The sequence below is a fragment of the Rousettus aegyptiacus genome, unplaced genomic scaffold, assembly GCF_014176215.1.
Source record: "Rousettus aegyptiacus isolate mRouAeg1 unplaced genomic scaffold, mRouAeg1.p scaffold_m13_p_5, whole genome shotgun sequence".
Lineage (NCBI taxonomy): Eukaryota > Metazoa > Chordata > Mammalia > Chiroptera > Pteropodidae > Rousettus > Rousettus aegyptiacus.
Genome location: NW_023416308.1, coordinates 117429181 through 117445969, shown reverse-complemented (window position 1 = coordinate 117445969; position 16789 = coordinate 117429181). Strand labels below are relative to the sequence as shown.

The 16789-nt window shown below is 37.5% G+C and overlaps 1 protein-coding gene across 4 annotated transcripts in view; it reads right to left on the bottom strand.

Annotated features, from left to right (window-relative positions):
* CUNH11orf80 (chromosome unknown C11orf80 homolog) overlaps window positions 1–16789 on the bottom strand; it is a 60078-nt gene that overhangs the window by 9488 nt on the left and 33801 nt on the right. For all 4 annotated transcript variants that reach the window (XM_036220156.1, XM_016132691.2, XM_036220155.1 and 1 more), the window contains 5 exons: window positions 11451–11601; window positions 9474–9620; window positions 5907–6028; window positions 5046–5156; window positions 3047–3145 (listed from right to left, as the gene is read on the bottom strand). In XM_036220156.1, coding sequence (XP_036076049.1) covers window positions 3047–3145; window positions 5046–5156; window positions 5907–6028; window positions 9474–9620; window positions 11451–11601 — 630 coding nt within the window. The remainder of the gene's footprint in view (window positions 1–3046; window positions 3146–5045; window positions 5157–5906; window positions 6029–9473; window positions 9621–11450; window positions 11602–16789) is intronic.

Genomic DNA, 16789 nt, shown 5'->3' with positions numbered 1-16789 from the left:
CGTAGTAACAGTATGTTTAGTTTTGTAAGAAACTGCCACACTGTCTTCCAAAGTAGCTATACCATTCTGCATTCCCACCAGCAACTAATGAGGATTCCTGTTGTTCCATATCCTTACCAGCATCTGATATTATTCAGTGTTCTGGATTTTGGCCATTCTAATAGGTGTGATATCTTGTTTTAATTTGCATTTTCCCAATGATATATAATGTGGAGTATCTTTTCATGTGCTTATTTGCCATCTGTACATCTTCTTTGGTGAGGTGTCTGTTAAGGTCTTTGGCCTATTTTTAATTGTTGAGTTCTTTGTATATTTTGGATAACAGTCCTTTAATTGGACGTGTCTTTTATAAATATTTATACCCATTTAATGGCTTGTCTTCTCATTCTCTTGAGGGGTGAATATTTTTTATGATTTCATTTTCTATCCTTTCTTGGCTTATTAAATGCCTTGTGTTATTCTGATGATTCCTTTCGCATTTAACTTATCAGTTTACCTTCAAGTAATATTATAGCACTCTACGTACAGTATAAATCCTTACAAGAGTATACTTCCGTTTCTCTCCTCCTGGCCTTTGTGTTATTGTTGTCATACATTTGACTTCTACATAGGTTATAAACCTCACAATACATTACTACGATTATTTTGCTTGAAAAATTGTTTTAAAGAAATTTAAATAAGAAAAAAGTCTTTATATTTACCCACGTAGTTACCATTTTCATCACCCTTCATTGCTTTGTGTAGACTCGGGTTTCCATCTGGTGTCATCTTTCTTCTCCGTGAAGGACTTCCTTCACATGTCTCATCTGCTGATAATGAATTCTTTCATCTCTTGTATGGCAGAAAGAGTCATTATTTCATCTTTATTTTAAAGATATTTTTGTTGGGTGAAAGTTCTAGGTTGACTTTTTTCAGTATTATAAAGATGTTGCTCCATTTTCTTCTAGCTTGTACTGTTTCTGATGAGAAATTTGTTGTAATCCTTATCTTTGTTTCCTTGTACACAATAGGTTTTTTTCTTTTTGCTTTTAAGATTTTTCTCTTTACCACCCATTTTAATCAGTTTAATTGTGATGTTCCTTGGTGTAGTTTTATGTTTCTTGGGCTTAGGTTTGTTAAGATTCTTGGATCTGTGAGGTTTATAGATTTTATCAAATTTGAAAATTTTTCAGCTATTATTTCTTTAAATATATTTTTTGCTTCCACTTCTTCAGATTCTCCAATTACACATATATTAGGCTATCTGAAGTTGTCCCATAACTCGCAGATGCTTGATACTCTATTATTTTTGGTTTTGTATTTTAAAAGCTCTGTATTTCAGATAGTTTCATTGCTGTGTGTTTTTCCTTAAGTGCCTACTGTGCCATTGATTCAGTGTAATTTTTAGCTCAGAGATATCAGTTTTTAACTTCAAAGTTTGTTTAGGGTCTTTTTTTTAATACCTTCCACATCTCTACTTAATATGTTCAATCTTTCCTCTAGCTTCCTGAGCATATGGAATGCAATTATAATAATAACTGTTTTAATGTTTGTGTCTACTAATTCTATCTTCTGCGTCAGTTCTGGATCAGTTTTCATTGAATAACTAACTGATCAGCTGACTGAGTTTTTTTCCCCACTGTGGGTCATGCTGTCCTGTTTCTTGGTATGTCTGCTAACATTTCCTTTGGATGCAAAGCACTGTGAATATTACCCTGATAGGTACCGGATAGTTTTGTATTCCTATAAATATACTCAAACTTAGTTCTGTGATGCCATTGAATTACCTGGAAATAGTTAATCTTTTTAGGCCTTGCTTCTGCTTTTAGGCTTTGTTAGGCAGGACCAGAAGAGTGCTCATTGTAGGTTTAATTTTTCTCCATTCTCAAAGCAAGATCCTCCTTAGTAGTCTGCCTAATCCTCCATAAATTACAGAGCTTTTATTCTAGTTCATAGGAATAGTCACTATTCCTAGCCCTGTATGAGATCTGCATATTGTTCCCTTTAATCTTTCTGGATGATTTTTTAACTGGATAGTTTCTTCACAAGAATGAGCTGATCAGTATCTAAATGAATACCAGAGGGAAAACCTCTGCAGATCTCCAGAATTCTCTCTCTGTGCAGCTCTCTCCTCTCTGGTACTCCGCCCTGAAAACTCTAGCTGCCTTGGCCTCCTTGGATTCCTAGCTTCATCTATTCAGCTCAGGGAGACCATTAGGCTTTGCCTAGATCCTTTCTCCCTGTTCCATGGCCTTCGTACCTTCTCCAGGCAGTATGCTAGGGAAATCATAGGGCTAACTTCACTTGTTTGCCATCTCTCAGGAAGGACTATCTATCTTGGTCAGAAGCTACTATATAATAATTTCACCCTTAATCTTTTTTATTTACTCATCTTATTCTTTAGTTAAAAAAAAAGTCAGTCCTACTGATTAGAGCCTAAAGAGCCAGAAGGATGGGCTTCAGTTGGAACACTACTTCCAGTTATACCTAGAATCAAGATACAGAATTTCCCAGCTATGATTTCTCTTCACTCATTAGAGGAACTTGTCACAAAACCAGAACTATTTGACCTCCTTGAGGGTAGAGACCCCAAAGCAACTTTATATCTCCAGCTTTCAAAAAAGTGGATAAAAGTATGGATTTGATTAGGCTAAACTAAACATAAAAATTTCATCATATCATCACCATTATAAGAGTAGCTATGTGTTAGCACTTTACATACATACATAATTTTATTCAAACTTCACAACAAACATTTAGGTATATATCAGAAAGTTTAGTGATAAAGAAACTGAGGCTTGGAAAGATTAAATAGCTTCCACAATAATACCACACAACTAGATAGTGACAGAAATGGAATCCATGCGACATCTAACCATGCTATTAACCTCTATGTAATACTAAATTCTATAAAGTTTTTCTAAACCACAGTCTCCCTTGCTGAAAGGCTAACCTCAAAATGTATAGTATAAAATGCCTATACCGACCCACCCTGTATTCAGTTACATACATCAATATGGAATATGGAACATTTCCACCAAAATACTGGTTATTACTTTATATTTACCTGCTTCACCTCACATGAGCAGTGGTGGAGAAATCGGTGCTGGGTGATCTCATGGAATGATTTGTGCAGTTTGGTCCCAAACTCCTGTGTGTCAGCTGCCTAAAATGGGCCAGAGATAGAATGTGCTGAATTCCATTACTAGCAACCAAAGGGGAAGTACCCACAGGAAGTTTATACGAGAAGAAGACAAGACAAATAGGAAGGCAAACCACTGACATTGCTCACATCATGTCAGGAGTTTCATTAGTTCCTATGGACACAGGAGAAGTAGAAAGGAGGCATGAGACGGGTAGCTGTGATTCTTATATTTCTTCCAATTTCTGTGACCTACGCAAGATCTTTCAAACAAGGTCTTTGTTCTCCCTATCTCCGCAGGAGATAAATATCCCAGAGATCTATCTCTTTGTGAAGGGGTAATGTAAACTGCTTTCCTCTTAAATAAGTTCAAAAGGAACAGACGTTCCACTGAACTAGGCTGACATAAGAACTTTTCCCCACATAAGTCTTTTACAAAGGAAAGGAACAAAATAATACAGTTTGCATCCATAAAGAATGGGTAACAGCCTCTACTTTTTAGTATAGAAGTATAAAATATTAGGGTACCAGAGTAATTACCTTAAAACAACATACTAACTTCACAGATGAGAAAACTGCAATTCTAAAAAAATGACCAACTCAAGATCTCTCAGCTAGTTGGTACAAAAGTTAGGGAAGATCGCAGGACTCCTAATATCGTGTTCTTCTCGCTGCCCTGTATTATCCACATGACCCAGAAAGTCGAAGCTATGATAAGATGCACTAGATTATAAAAATGTTACAGCCTTTGACCCAGTAGCTCCACTTATAGAAATTTATTCTAGAAAGTAATTCAAAAGAAGCAAGACATCTGAAGTTACAATCACTAAGACAATGAGCCATGCAACTGATACTCTTACTATTTAAAAACAAATAGCTTTATGCTTTTGTCTCTTAGTGTGGCTATTTTTTCCCTGAAAAGGGGGCCATATGAAGTAAGAAACAGGTTACCAGAAATATACAAGATGAAAGAATTCAGAAAGTAAAAGGTATTGGCATAAAGAATGTAAACAACTTAATGTCTGTCATTGGGAAATTAATTAATCTAATTTATTAAATTAGATTAAACCAGCACAGTGGAATATATGGTATCCAATACAAATTCTAAGACTGTTGAAACAGGGAAATGTCAAATTACATATGAATATAGAATACTTTGGTTACAACTATATAGTACAAAATATATATGAGATATTATGCAAAATTTTAGTGATAGTTTATTAATACTTAAAATTTTGTGTGTATACTATCTTTTCAAGAAAAAAAGTACAAAAAATGAAGCCACAGATATGGAATTAATGTGTTACCCCACTGATAATACTGCTTGGTCAGCACACATTCCTAGAAAAAGGAAAGAAACTAACATTGAAAACTTACCACATGCTATGCACTTTCATGTTTAGCCCTCACCCTCATAATAACTCTGAGATACTATTATTTTTTCCAACTTATAGATGAAGCTCAGAGAAGTAAAGTACAGCCTTAAATGCACTCAGCTAATAAGTAAATAAGCCAAGATTTAAACTCAGGCCTCTGTTTCCAAAACTTGTTATTACCATTCCATGCCACCAAATACAAGTAACACTTATGGCTGCTCCGATATTTCCAATGTATTCTGTGACCATAAAGTAACAGAACATTCTTCAACAAGGAATTGGGAATCGCCAATCTAATCTGAGTTCTTCTCATTAACTACTGTGTGACCTAAAGGAAATAGAAATTTTAAAAAACTTGTTTTCTCATTTATAAAATAGTATACATACCACTATCCATTCAACAAATATTTCTTAAAATACTTACCACTGGTACTATGTAGGATCACAGCAGGATCAATAAAATAATGTTTCTAAAAACACTGCACATAGTACTAAGACAGGCAGTAGAATATCATTAAAACCCTGGCATTTTAAAGCATCCTACTAACTTGAAGGGCCTGGAAGCAGATCTTTCGGAAGCTGCTGCTGGTGCTGCCAGTCACGATACTCATGATGGAATTCACAGCCACTGAGAGTGAGGCCTGTAGTTTCTGATGGGCCTAGGAAACATAACAAGCAAGGGGGAGACTGCAGTTTGTAATGATCCCAAGCTGCTGGTTCAGAGACTCCTAAAGGACCAAAGATTTCAACAATTCTCCTCCTTCCATCAATGATAGTTACTGAGATTATAACATGTAAAGGACACTTAGGGATTGAAATAAGTAAAAAATGTTATCTCCTTTCATAGGGATATCTTATTGACACAGACACATTAAAAAAAGACAAGTAATGGGACACTGGGCCATAAAACAGATACACTTACTATTTAAAAACAAAAAGCTATAAGCTTTTGTCTCTTAGTGTGTTTTTTTCCCTGAAAAGGGAAATGTGTTACCAAAAATACACAGGATGAAAGAATTCAGAAAGTCAGGTAAGAAGAGAAAGTGGTGTTGTAGGGGTTAGGAAATGGGGGAAGAATGTAAGATTTGGTGAAGCAGTAGCTCCAAAAATATATGTGGAAAAGGGAGATGTACAGATAAGGAAGAGGTGCTTTATGAACCATTTTTCTCTATTTGTCTCTACTTACTCAAACTCACCTACCGCGAGGTAAAACTAAGCAAGCTGGTTACAGTGATCCACCTACGTTAAAGCTTGAGTTCCTAGGTTAAACGCAGTGTACAAGATCAGCCCAGTGACAAAACCAGAGGAAGAGGCATTACGGAAGGAAGGGGTCTCAGGCCTCGTCTGCCATGTATTCTGGCTATCTTTTTCTTAGAGGGAGTAGGGAAAGGAAATTGTGAATTTATTACCTTGGCAGCCTGGTGATGCTGCTCCAAGGCCTGGTCCACAACAACCTGGATGGAATCTTGTACCACGCTGTGGTTCTCCCTGAGGATGGCACTGAGATGAGTCGTGAGCAAAGTGTGGACTCCTAAAAGGAAGGAGAATTTTGGTAACTGAGTGAACCTGACCATTTTAAGACTGTTGTTCCTGGGCTAACTCACTTCTGCCTATCCACAAATAATTACTTTAGACAAAACCCCCAGCAACTTACAAACCCACCCAACTCCCACTTGCAAATGAAAGAAATCTCAGGAAAATTAAAGTGAAGAATGACATTATTTTTGAAGAAACAAATGTGAGGGATCCTGTTTAATTCGTATCAGAAACAGAAATATGCACCACATACTATAAACAAGGATACTTGTGACTGCCAAAGGAGAGAGAACCCTGCTCCATTCTACTTGAGCAACACTGTTGTTGTAAGCTACTGTTATTGTCAGTGTCAATCCTTTCAGATATGCTGTAGTATAGAAAGTTAAAACTCACATAGATGACTATAACAACTGCTGGTATGTCTTTTAAAATGGGGGCCTATCTCTGATAAGTAACCACAGGCATCACTGTTCAGCATCATTCAGAAAAGCTAACATGTGAGAGTGATGAGCTAAATGTCATCAAACAATAGGCTAGCATTGATGATCTTGATACAACAGGAAGACAAATTCACTTTACAGGGTACATGGAGAAAATGCTTTTTAATCTTTATTTTTTCAGTGTTTTTCTAGTCTCCTCTGGACAGTCTGTTCAAAGGTACAATGGTGAAGTAGCCTGAGGCTGGCTGGCTGGCTTCTCTCAGGGCTGCATTAAAAATCAAGGCAGAAGAACGTTTTCTACCATGAGGCACCATGATGCTTTCCTGGAAGGGAAGGTAATATATGGTTTGCTCAAAAGGGGTCTGGAACTAGAGTCAGGAGAACATAGATTCTAGGATCAATTCTATCACCACCAACTAGTGGTGACCGAGTCACTTCACTTTTTTCACTTTAGTACAGAAAATGACTTTATATCACAAGCTCTCACAGGCGCCTTATGCAAATAAACTGAGATAATATATATGAAGTATTTTGAAATGTACATTGCAATATTCAAAGGGAAAATATCACTATTGCTATGATAATATCTGGATTACTGTTTTTTATAGTTTGGTTCTAAGAATAGCCTCAAGAAATCAGTTAGAACCCTTTTAAAAGCAGACATTTAATTAAAAAGCTATAAGTTTGTTCCTAAAACTGCAGATACCACCAGATGCCTTGAACACTGTGGCAAAATAACGAGTTAATCATAGAAAAGTTACCATGACAAGGTGGGCAGAATGCCAGTTAAGCGATTTTTTAAAGACACATGGAAACAGATTGTAGTTCTGCACAATCTGTTTCCTAACAGGAGCTCTAAAGAAAGCTTTCAAGGAGATGAGAAAGATGAGAGGAAAAAGAAGATAAAATTGCTATATTTAGAGCCATTATGTATATCTACCTACCCTCAACGGAGCATCTTCTTCAAAGGCTAGTCCTAAACTACCAGATGCATAAGGAAATTTAAAAACATACCTACTATTTTTGTTAATGCTGTAATATATTTCTATTTAATCCAGTGCTGAGTACAACTACTTGAGGTGCTGCAGGCCTTTAGAGTCAAGCTAAACAGAGATGTTTATCACAGTACTACAAGAATGATAATACAGGTTTCTCAGGAATCTGCGTTCTTAAGTTATGTTCAATAGGATTCAGAACATGGTATCAGACTTTATGTCATCCTAAGGAAAACTGAATATGGTATTCCCTTTAGCAGACCTGAAAAAAAAAAAAATCCATCCCAGAAGATAGCAGATCTTAAGTTTTAAGGTCTTTAGACTTGGAAGGGCCTTTGAATATGAGCTAGTTTAACAAACTTATGTTAAATATATGAAAGGATCAGACGATTTATGTGACTTGCTTCCCTAAAGTCACTGAAGAATTTGATAGAACTAAAATTAAACCCAGGTCTCTTGATTCTACCCTGAAGCTCTTTCCAAAATACTAAGCTGCTTCTCTTAATCAGCCACTACCATGTAAGCACAGGTCAGGTAACAGCCCTAGGCATCCTCACCTTTGACTTCCTTGCTGGAAGCCTCATTAGTTTGGGTCACTTCTATGCTCCCATTCCAAGGCCTTAAAGAATGGAACAGTGGGGCACCAGAGGACACCAGTTCCTCATTAGAGTTGCAAGCCAGAGCCCAGGAAAGCAGTGCTTCTCTCCCAAAGAATTATATGTGTTGGGGAAAGATAGGAGTGGCATGGAACGCTGGCAGCAGGAAGAATCCCACAGCTGACAATGGTTTATTTGACAAACAGTTGGCAGCAGTCAACATGAGCTCTTCTGATCTGGGGTTGTAAGATGTCTCATTTCTCTTATGACTCAGTGGGAGCAGGGCCACATCAAATAGTACTGCTATGCCTGGAGAGTAGAGTCCCAAGAAAAAGCACTGGCCCACAGAGAAAGGAGAACACAGAACATGCCATGAGCACCAAAAGGGAGGCTATGAACCTTTCCCCACAGTTTATATGCTCTACTTCTTGACACTTCCCTAGAAGTTTAGGAGGGCACTGAGAAATACTTAAATTTACGTCCCAGGGTTTATTAAATTAAAATGCATAAGCCAACTCCCACACATACTCAAGTGATTTTCAAACTTTACTATACTTAAGAATCACCTGAGAATCTTGTTAAAAATACAGATTCTTGAGCTATACCAGATTTTTACATAATAGGAAAATAATGAGTTAATCCTTGGCCCAGGAAGCCACACACTTTCAAACATTCCAGGTGATTCTGATGCATGTTTCATGGAACACAAAACAGTGAAATCACTGCTTTGCCTCTAACAGAGAGAATCTTTCTGATAACAGGTTATCACCCATCTGTTAGATAAACACCAAAAACTCCCCCCTGCATGCCTAAAGGACAATTTCTCCCTTTTCAGAAGTCTGTGTGGCAATCACATAAAACCATTCATACCAATACAGTCCCAGAACTCCTCATGTCATATTTGAGATGCTGCATTCAAGCCAAGAAAGGCTGATAACATCTCTTGATTCCATCTAGAAAAGCAGTAGGGCAGTGAACAGTTCTCAAGTCTGAGAAGCTTTAAAAAAGACTGATTCCTGAGCCCTACCTTGCTCCAAGGAAATCAGAATCTCTGAGGATGAGGTTTACACATTTTTAAGAAGCTACCGAGGTAATATATTGTGCAGCTTAGGTTGAGAACCCCCCATCTAAGGTAATATACTCTGTAGGGAGCATTATAGGTTTTCTGGTTTCTGATTTCTTGGTCAACCAAATCTGACAATATCATCATTTAAGTGATGCTTCAAGATACAGATCTTTTTCATAGAGCATATAATTTGTTTAACTTATTTAGGTAGGGTTTTTTTTAATCAAAATTCATTATTCTACAGAAATACATCTAATTCAGATATGTGCATCATATAGAGTCACCCTTTCTATAGTAACATTTAAATAGACCCAAGCTGGCAGCATCATTCTCCTATACCTACCCCACAGTTCCATTTGCTGGACTGGAAATCCACTCTGGAAATCGACAAAGAGAATGAGCAGCAGAGTTTGTCCTTGAGGGTCCATATTTTGAGACTGATCTCCCTCACTAGGTTCCACGTGATAACTCGCATCTGGAAGCACCAAATCTAGAGGATAAGTTATTGAACAGTATTCTAAGATAAGTAAAGTTCTCAAAATGCTAACTGAATAAAGAATCTATACCTCAAACAAAGGATCTGAGATAGATCTAAATTTGAACACTCCCTTCTCCTTTTGAATCTGTTTCTCTATCCAGAGGGTGGAAGCAAATAAGTGATTCTCAAGAAGAACATTAAAATAACTAAGTATGCAAAATGCAAACCGAACAGTACTCCTTAACATTTACTGGAAAGCATTATGAAATAAACTTATGCATACCTTGTACAACTTTCTAAGGTAGGTATCAGTAGTTAGAAGCAGAAACCAGAGTCAGACCTGATAACGATAACAGCTAAGTTGTATCAAATGCTTACTACGTGCTACCGTACCATGTTAAATACTTTGCATGTATCCTCTCAACATTTAGACTTCACAACACTATGGCATAGGACCTAGTCTTATGCCCTTTTACAGATAAGAGACACAGACAAGTTACATACATTGCCCAACATGACAGAGTAAGTGGTGAAATTGTTTTAGACCAACTCTAAAATCATCTTTTAACCACAATACAATATTTGTATTCTCAAGTAATCTGATGCCCTATGGTCACTTTCTAGCACCTTGATCCTTTCGAATACAATCTGGATGATCCTAAAGACCATCTAGATCCATATAGAGAAGTATCTCCATGTGGACCCTGGTTCTGTCCTTTAGCATAATGAGTGAGTGAGATGAGGAGACATTTTCTACATTATTCAGTTCCAAAGTAACTGAGAAAGTCCAGGCATCGAAATGAATTGGCAAAAAATAAAGGAAACAAACAAAACATGAAAACAGAAACGAATGAGTAAGAGATATGGAGAGCCCTAGAGATTAAAAAATACTGATGGCATGCTATCCTTCACAAAACTACTTACCTCAGAGACCCTGTCCAAGAACACCCTCCTTTCATTCCACCCTCTGGAATAACTTAAGAAAAAGAGCCTTACTCCAAGGCTTACTTTCTAGATGAGGATTCTATCATTCCCCAAGATACTGTCCCGTCCTAGGAGGCTTCAAACTTCTCATGCCAGTCACAACTCTAGAACATTTCTTCTTTACTGATCAATTCTTCAGGATCCAATTGACCAGACTACCTTCTAAATTTCAAAGAACTCTAGCTAACAACAGTCAACCTCAAGACTGTAAACCTCCTAGATATCAGCTCATAGTTGCATATTCCTATTTCTCAGTTTTGTCAGTCGTTTTTAAGCACCCAGCTTTCAGCATGACTTACCCAAAGCTAATGTGGTTACTCTACATGAATATTATAGCCAGTCTCCTGGTTTATTATTATATGGTTCATACTCCTGACTTGCATTTATGAGGTATTTTCATTTTTTTTCTAAGTAATTTTATGTAGATTCTCATCTCATTAGGAAGCATTTCTCTTCCACAATAGTTCAAAAATGTAATTGCTCCCTTACAGACCTTTCTAAAGCTCCAGAGTTGACAGGTTAAAGTCCAACAGAAACCCTCTGAACAAGTCCCTAGAAGATGAAGGCCCACTACTTCAAGAGGACTAGGAATAGAGAAGACAAAAGAGAAAGTGAGAGTCCCAGCATCAACATTTAATGCAAAAACAGTTAGGCTCTGATTGGGCTTTACCTCTTGACATCTGTTGACCTTACTCCAGGTGGACTCTCAAATGTGGCTAGACCTCCACCTCCAACCTCCAACCTAAACCATCAGATTACTGGGTCCTATTTTTATATACACCTGTTTTTCATGTTCCTTTGCATTTCTCTCATATTCTCCAGTTTTCTTTACCCCTGTACAAAGAGAGGAAGATATACCTCTATCCAAATTGAGATCCAAATTGGGCACCATACGCAAGTGGTGTTTCTTCCAGTCTATGAAATAAGAGGTATCTTTGAAGATAGCAGTATTTGGCTGCTCCTGACTTGGCAATGTCAGAGGCAGACCTGAAGGTCCATATAGAAATATGTATATAGGTGCTAAAGAAAACTGCCAAATTTTAGTGTTTTTTTTTTAATGAATAAGTATTCATTGGCATAAAACAGGTATAACACTAACCTGGTTCACACTCCCATAAATAAACTAGTGTGCTAGATTATGTATTAAGCCTTTTACACATTGAATATAGGTGTCGGGTTATGGAAGTAGATCCACTAGAATCCAGAGAAATTTATTGTGGCTTTAATGAGAGTGAGCTACAGGTATAGTATTAGAACAACTAGTTATTTATTCATCCTACTTATTTAATCATAGATTTGAGTGACACCCCGGATTAAACATTGTACTAAGTTCTGGAGATACAAAGAAGAATATCCAGATTTAATACCTTCCTTCAAGTTATATTTATGGTACGGGAGACACAAAACCAAAAAACTGTGATACAATGTGATATATGCTAGAAGTATATACAAAGGAATCTTTTCCAGTGTATTTGAGAATATTCAGATTGAGAAGAAAACTCCTTCTCACTTTTCTAGCACTATTCTCTAAGCAAGATGAAGGGCAGGCCCCTTAAATTGCTTCCTTGACTTCCCACTTCCACCCTCAATCTTCCTCTAACCCAGGGTTGCTCAATCTCGCCACTATCCACACTTTAAGCCAGATGTACTTCTCTAGTGTTTGTTGGGGTGGGGTGGGGTGGGGTGTTTAGCAGCATCCCTGGCCTCTACCCTGGCAACTACTGTTTGCCAGTAGTGCACCCCTGCCTCCAGTCATGATAATCAATAATGTCTCCAGACATTGTCAAATGTTATCTGAAGGTACAATTACCCAGTTAAGAACCACTGCCTAACTTCTTTTGTCCCCTGAACCAAAGCTAAAGAGACCAAAATTTATTTTTCCTTTTTATTTTTTTTCATCTTCTTTTTAATAGGGTAAACACAAGCCATTAAGTGTGAAAATTAAGATTCTTACCCAGTAGGCACTGGAACATTATAGAAAGTCACAACAGAACAAAGGTTCACAGTGTCCATAAATGAAGTCTCCCTCACAAACCCAAGATCATGAGCTAAAGCCAACACATTCCCTCTTTAGAGCCAGGGGAGCTCTGAGATGCTGCACACTCAAAATGAGAGTGGAGTATCTGAAGAGTCAAAATGTGTGGTTGGGGGGTATAGCTCAGTGGTAGAGCATTTGACTGCAAAATGTGTGGTTGCCTTTTAATTGGGTTGTTTAACCATTACATTTAATATGAATATTGCTATATAGTTGGGTTTAAATCTACCACCTTGTTATGTCTTCCATTTGTTCCTAGTATTGTTTTCTTTCTCCTCTTTTCTATTGTTTGGATTCTTCTGAATTGGGTATTTTTTATAATTTCATTTATTCCCCTTTTTACTCATTAGTTAAAACTATGTTGTATTAACTTCGGGATTGCTTTAGCCTTTATAATATACAACTGTAACTTATCACAGTCTATCTTCAAGTGATATTGTAACAATTCACACACATATGAGACTCTCAACAATATACTCCCATTTCTCTCCGCCCCCGCCATTATGCTATTGTCACACATTATACTTCCATGTTACAAGCCTTATACACTGCTGTTATTTTTGCTATAAGCGACCTATTATCTCTTAAGATTTTTTAAATCAGGCAAAAATCTTTCACATCTACCCAGATAGTTACCATTTCTAGTGCTCTTCATTTGTGTGGATCCAGAATTCCATCTGCTATCATTTTCCTTCTGCCTAAAGGATTTCCTTTAACATTTACTATGGTACAGATGTGCTGGTGATGAAGTCTTTGGTCTTTTCTAAGTCTGAAAATTATTTTGCCTTCATATTTGAAAAATATTTTCTCTGGGTATAGATTTTCAGGTTTTCTTTTTTCTTTCATTAAATATGTTGCTCTACTTTCTTCTAGCTTACCAATAAGAAATCTGCTGTAATTCCTCTTTGTTCCTCTATATGTAAATGTATCTTTTTTTTTTTAATGTCCAGCTGCTTTTAAGATTTTTTCTTTATTACTGGCTTTTAGCAGTTTGATTATGGTGTGTCTTGGTATAATTTTCATGTTTCTTATGCTTAGGGTTTGTTATTTTCTTGGATCTGCAGGTTTATAGTTTTCATAAAATCTGGAAGATTTGGAAATATTTGAAATTATTTCTCAAATATTTTATCTGCTCTCCCTCCCTCCTTTAGAATTAAAATTACACATCTCTGAGTTAGGTCATTTCAAATTATCCCACAGTTCACTGATGTTGTTCTTTTTTTAAAGTCTTTTTTTCTGTTTCATTTTAGGTAGTTTCTATTGCTGTCTTCAAATTCACTAATCTCTTCTTTTGTAATGTATAAATCTCATCCATTGTATTTTTGTCTTATAAATTGTAATAATTTTTATCTATAAAAGTAAAACTTGGGTTTTTTTTTTAACATATCTTCTGTGTCTTTAATTAATATGGTCAATATTCTCTCATCTTGAACATATGGAATAAAGTTATACCTGTTTTAATGTCCTTATTTACTAATTCTAACATCTGTGTCATTTCTGGGTAGGTTTTTATTTTGACTGATTGTTCCCCTTTTGTTATGGGTCCTATTTTCCTGCTTCTCTGAATGCTAAGTAATTTTTTTTGGATACCCTGTATTGTGAAGTTTATCTTATTAGGTGTAATAAATATTCTTACTGTTTCTGCTGGGCTATTATAGTTACTTGTTAACAGTCTGAGCCTTGTAGGTCTTACTTTTAAGCTTTGTTAGGTGGGATCAGAGAGGCCTGAAAACTAGGGCTAATTTTTCTTACTACTCAGGAAAACCCTTCTTAGGATTCCACCTGATATCTTGAAATGTGAGGTTTTCCATCTTCCCTGCCTAGTAAGAACAGAAAATATTTCTAGCTCTGTGCACACTCCAATTTCACCTCTATCTAGAGCTCTGTGTCTGTGCATTTCTCTCCTCTTAAGTACTCATTTCTATAAATCCTTCCTTCCTGGACCTCCCAAACTTGGAACTTTGCCTCCTAAACTTGAGAAATTCACCAGACTCTAGTTGGGTATCCCCTCCCTCTTCCAGCCTAGACAGTTCTCTAGGAAGTACAGTGGGGCAATCATAGGTTTGTGTAGCCTTTTTCTGGAACCACTGTCCTGTGCTACCTGTTTAATATATGAAAACTGTTTAATGTAATTTGTCCATTTTTTCAGTTGTTCAGGTGGGAGATTAAATTCAGTTCCTGTTATCCTATCATGGCTATAAGTGGAAGTTCTCAAATCATTTTGATATAATCGCATTGGCCTTTAATAGCATCCTTGCTTTTTGGCGCAAGAATATACCCAGCTTGTCTTGTACATTTCTACTTTAAGTCTAGAATCAGCCATTTCTCTTTTTTTAGTGAACAATGGTATTTAGAGAACACATTTTGGGTACTATGAGTGCTCATGGCTTCTAGGTTTCTTAAGCGGACAGAGCTAAGAAATATGTAATTTTAAAAGTCAGAAAAATTCATGATTCACACTGGTATTTTTTACTGGTACTTTCAATTCCACTTTAAGAGTACTTTCAAAAGTTGTTTAGAGACAGAAAAAAATGGCATAGATGATAGAGGCTCTGTTTGTTCATCCCTCTGGCAACCATATCAAAGTTGTGACAGAAACAAGCAGCAGCAAGGAAAAATCGCTTGGGATCTAGAGGAACAAGCCATACAACCAGAAAGAAGTCCAAGAAAGCCCCCTGCAAAGGCAGAAGGTAGGACAGGTGAGGACGCGGGGCTGCCTGGTCTCCAGCGGCTAAGACGGAAGCTGTGGCAGTAGCGGTCGCCTCTTAAAGGGGCCACATCCGTGAGTGGATTTTCGTGGTGATGGACCTACTCACTCTGAGCACTGGTGCCCATTCAGCTGCATGCAGGGGACACCAGGGACTTGCAGGGAGACACTGTCACAGTGAGGGCCAAGGGGAGACACACTCTATACAGAAGTGCTGGCAGTAGCCATGGCTCCCTGTTGAGCCCTCCCCCGCTATCGGTGAGCTGGATACAGCACTGCCATAGCCAAGATGTCATCAAACTGGATAGCAGAGGTCACTCCGCCCAGAGGATTCCTGGAAACCCTGCCGCCCCTAACTCGTGGCTCCACCCAAGCCACATCCAGGTGTGTCCTTACTTAGTCAGGGAACCTTTGCTGAACGGTGCCTAGCCTCACACTGTTGGCAGCTGGCCTCTATTTCTGGTGTGGCCTTTTAAGGAAACTATAAGCCCAGCATCTGTGGATCGCTTGCTGAATCTTAACAGGTAGCCCCAGAGGGGCACAGCCTAGGGCTAAGTTTGGCCTATAGCTGAACCTCTCTCAGGACTGTGCCACTGACACCTACTTCACAAATCCACACTAATAAGACCAGGAGACTCAGGAGCTTTGCTTAGTATATAGAAACAAACATGGAAAGGCAGTCAAAATGGGACAACAAAGAAGCAGAAACCATGTGAAAGAACAGAACAGAGATCCAGATATAATGGAGTCAAGTAATCTAACAGATGCAGAGTTCAAAACACTGGTTATAAAGAGGCTCAGTGAACTTTTGGGAAGTGTAGATAAATTCAGTGAGAACTACCATGAAGAGATAAAAAAATATAAAAATGGAAATGGAAATTATAAAAGAGAACCAGTCTGAAATGAAGAACATATTATCTGAGATGAGAAGAATATCAAATGGAATAAACAAAGTGAATAAAGAAGAGGATCAAAAGCCCTATCTAGAGGACAGGAAAGCCAATAAGGACACTCTATCAGAATGGCAAGAAAAAAAAATGCCAAGACTATAAAAATAATTTAAGGAGGATATGGGACACTATTAAGGCTCCAAATATTTGTCTGATTGGTGTAACTGAAGAAAATCAAGATGCTGAACAGCTGTTTGAAGAAACAATGATGGAAAACTTCCCTACCTGCTGAAGGAAATGGACATAAAACCCCCAGAAGCTCACGGGATTCCAAAAATCAGGGATCCAAAGAGGCCCACACCAAAACACATCATAATTAAAATGCCAAAGGTTAAATACAAAGAAAGAATATTAAAAGCAGCAAGAGAAAAACAGATAGTTACTTATAAGGGAACACCCATAAGACTGACAGCTGATTTCTCGAAAGAAACTATGCAGGACAGAAGGGCTTGGCAAAAAAATATTCGACAGGATGAAGACCCAGGATCTGCGACCAAGAATAATT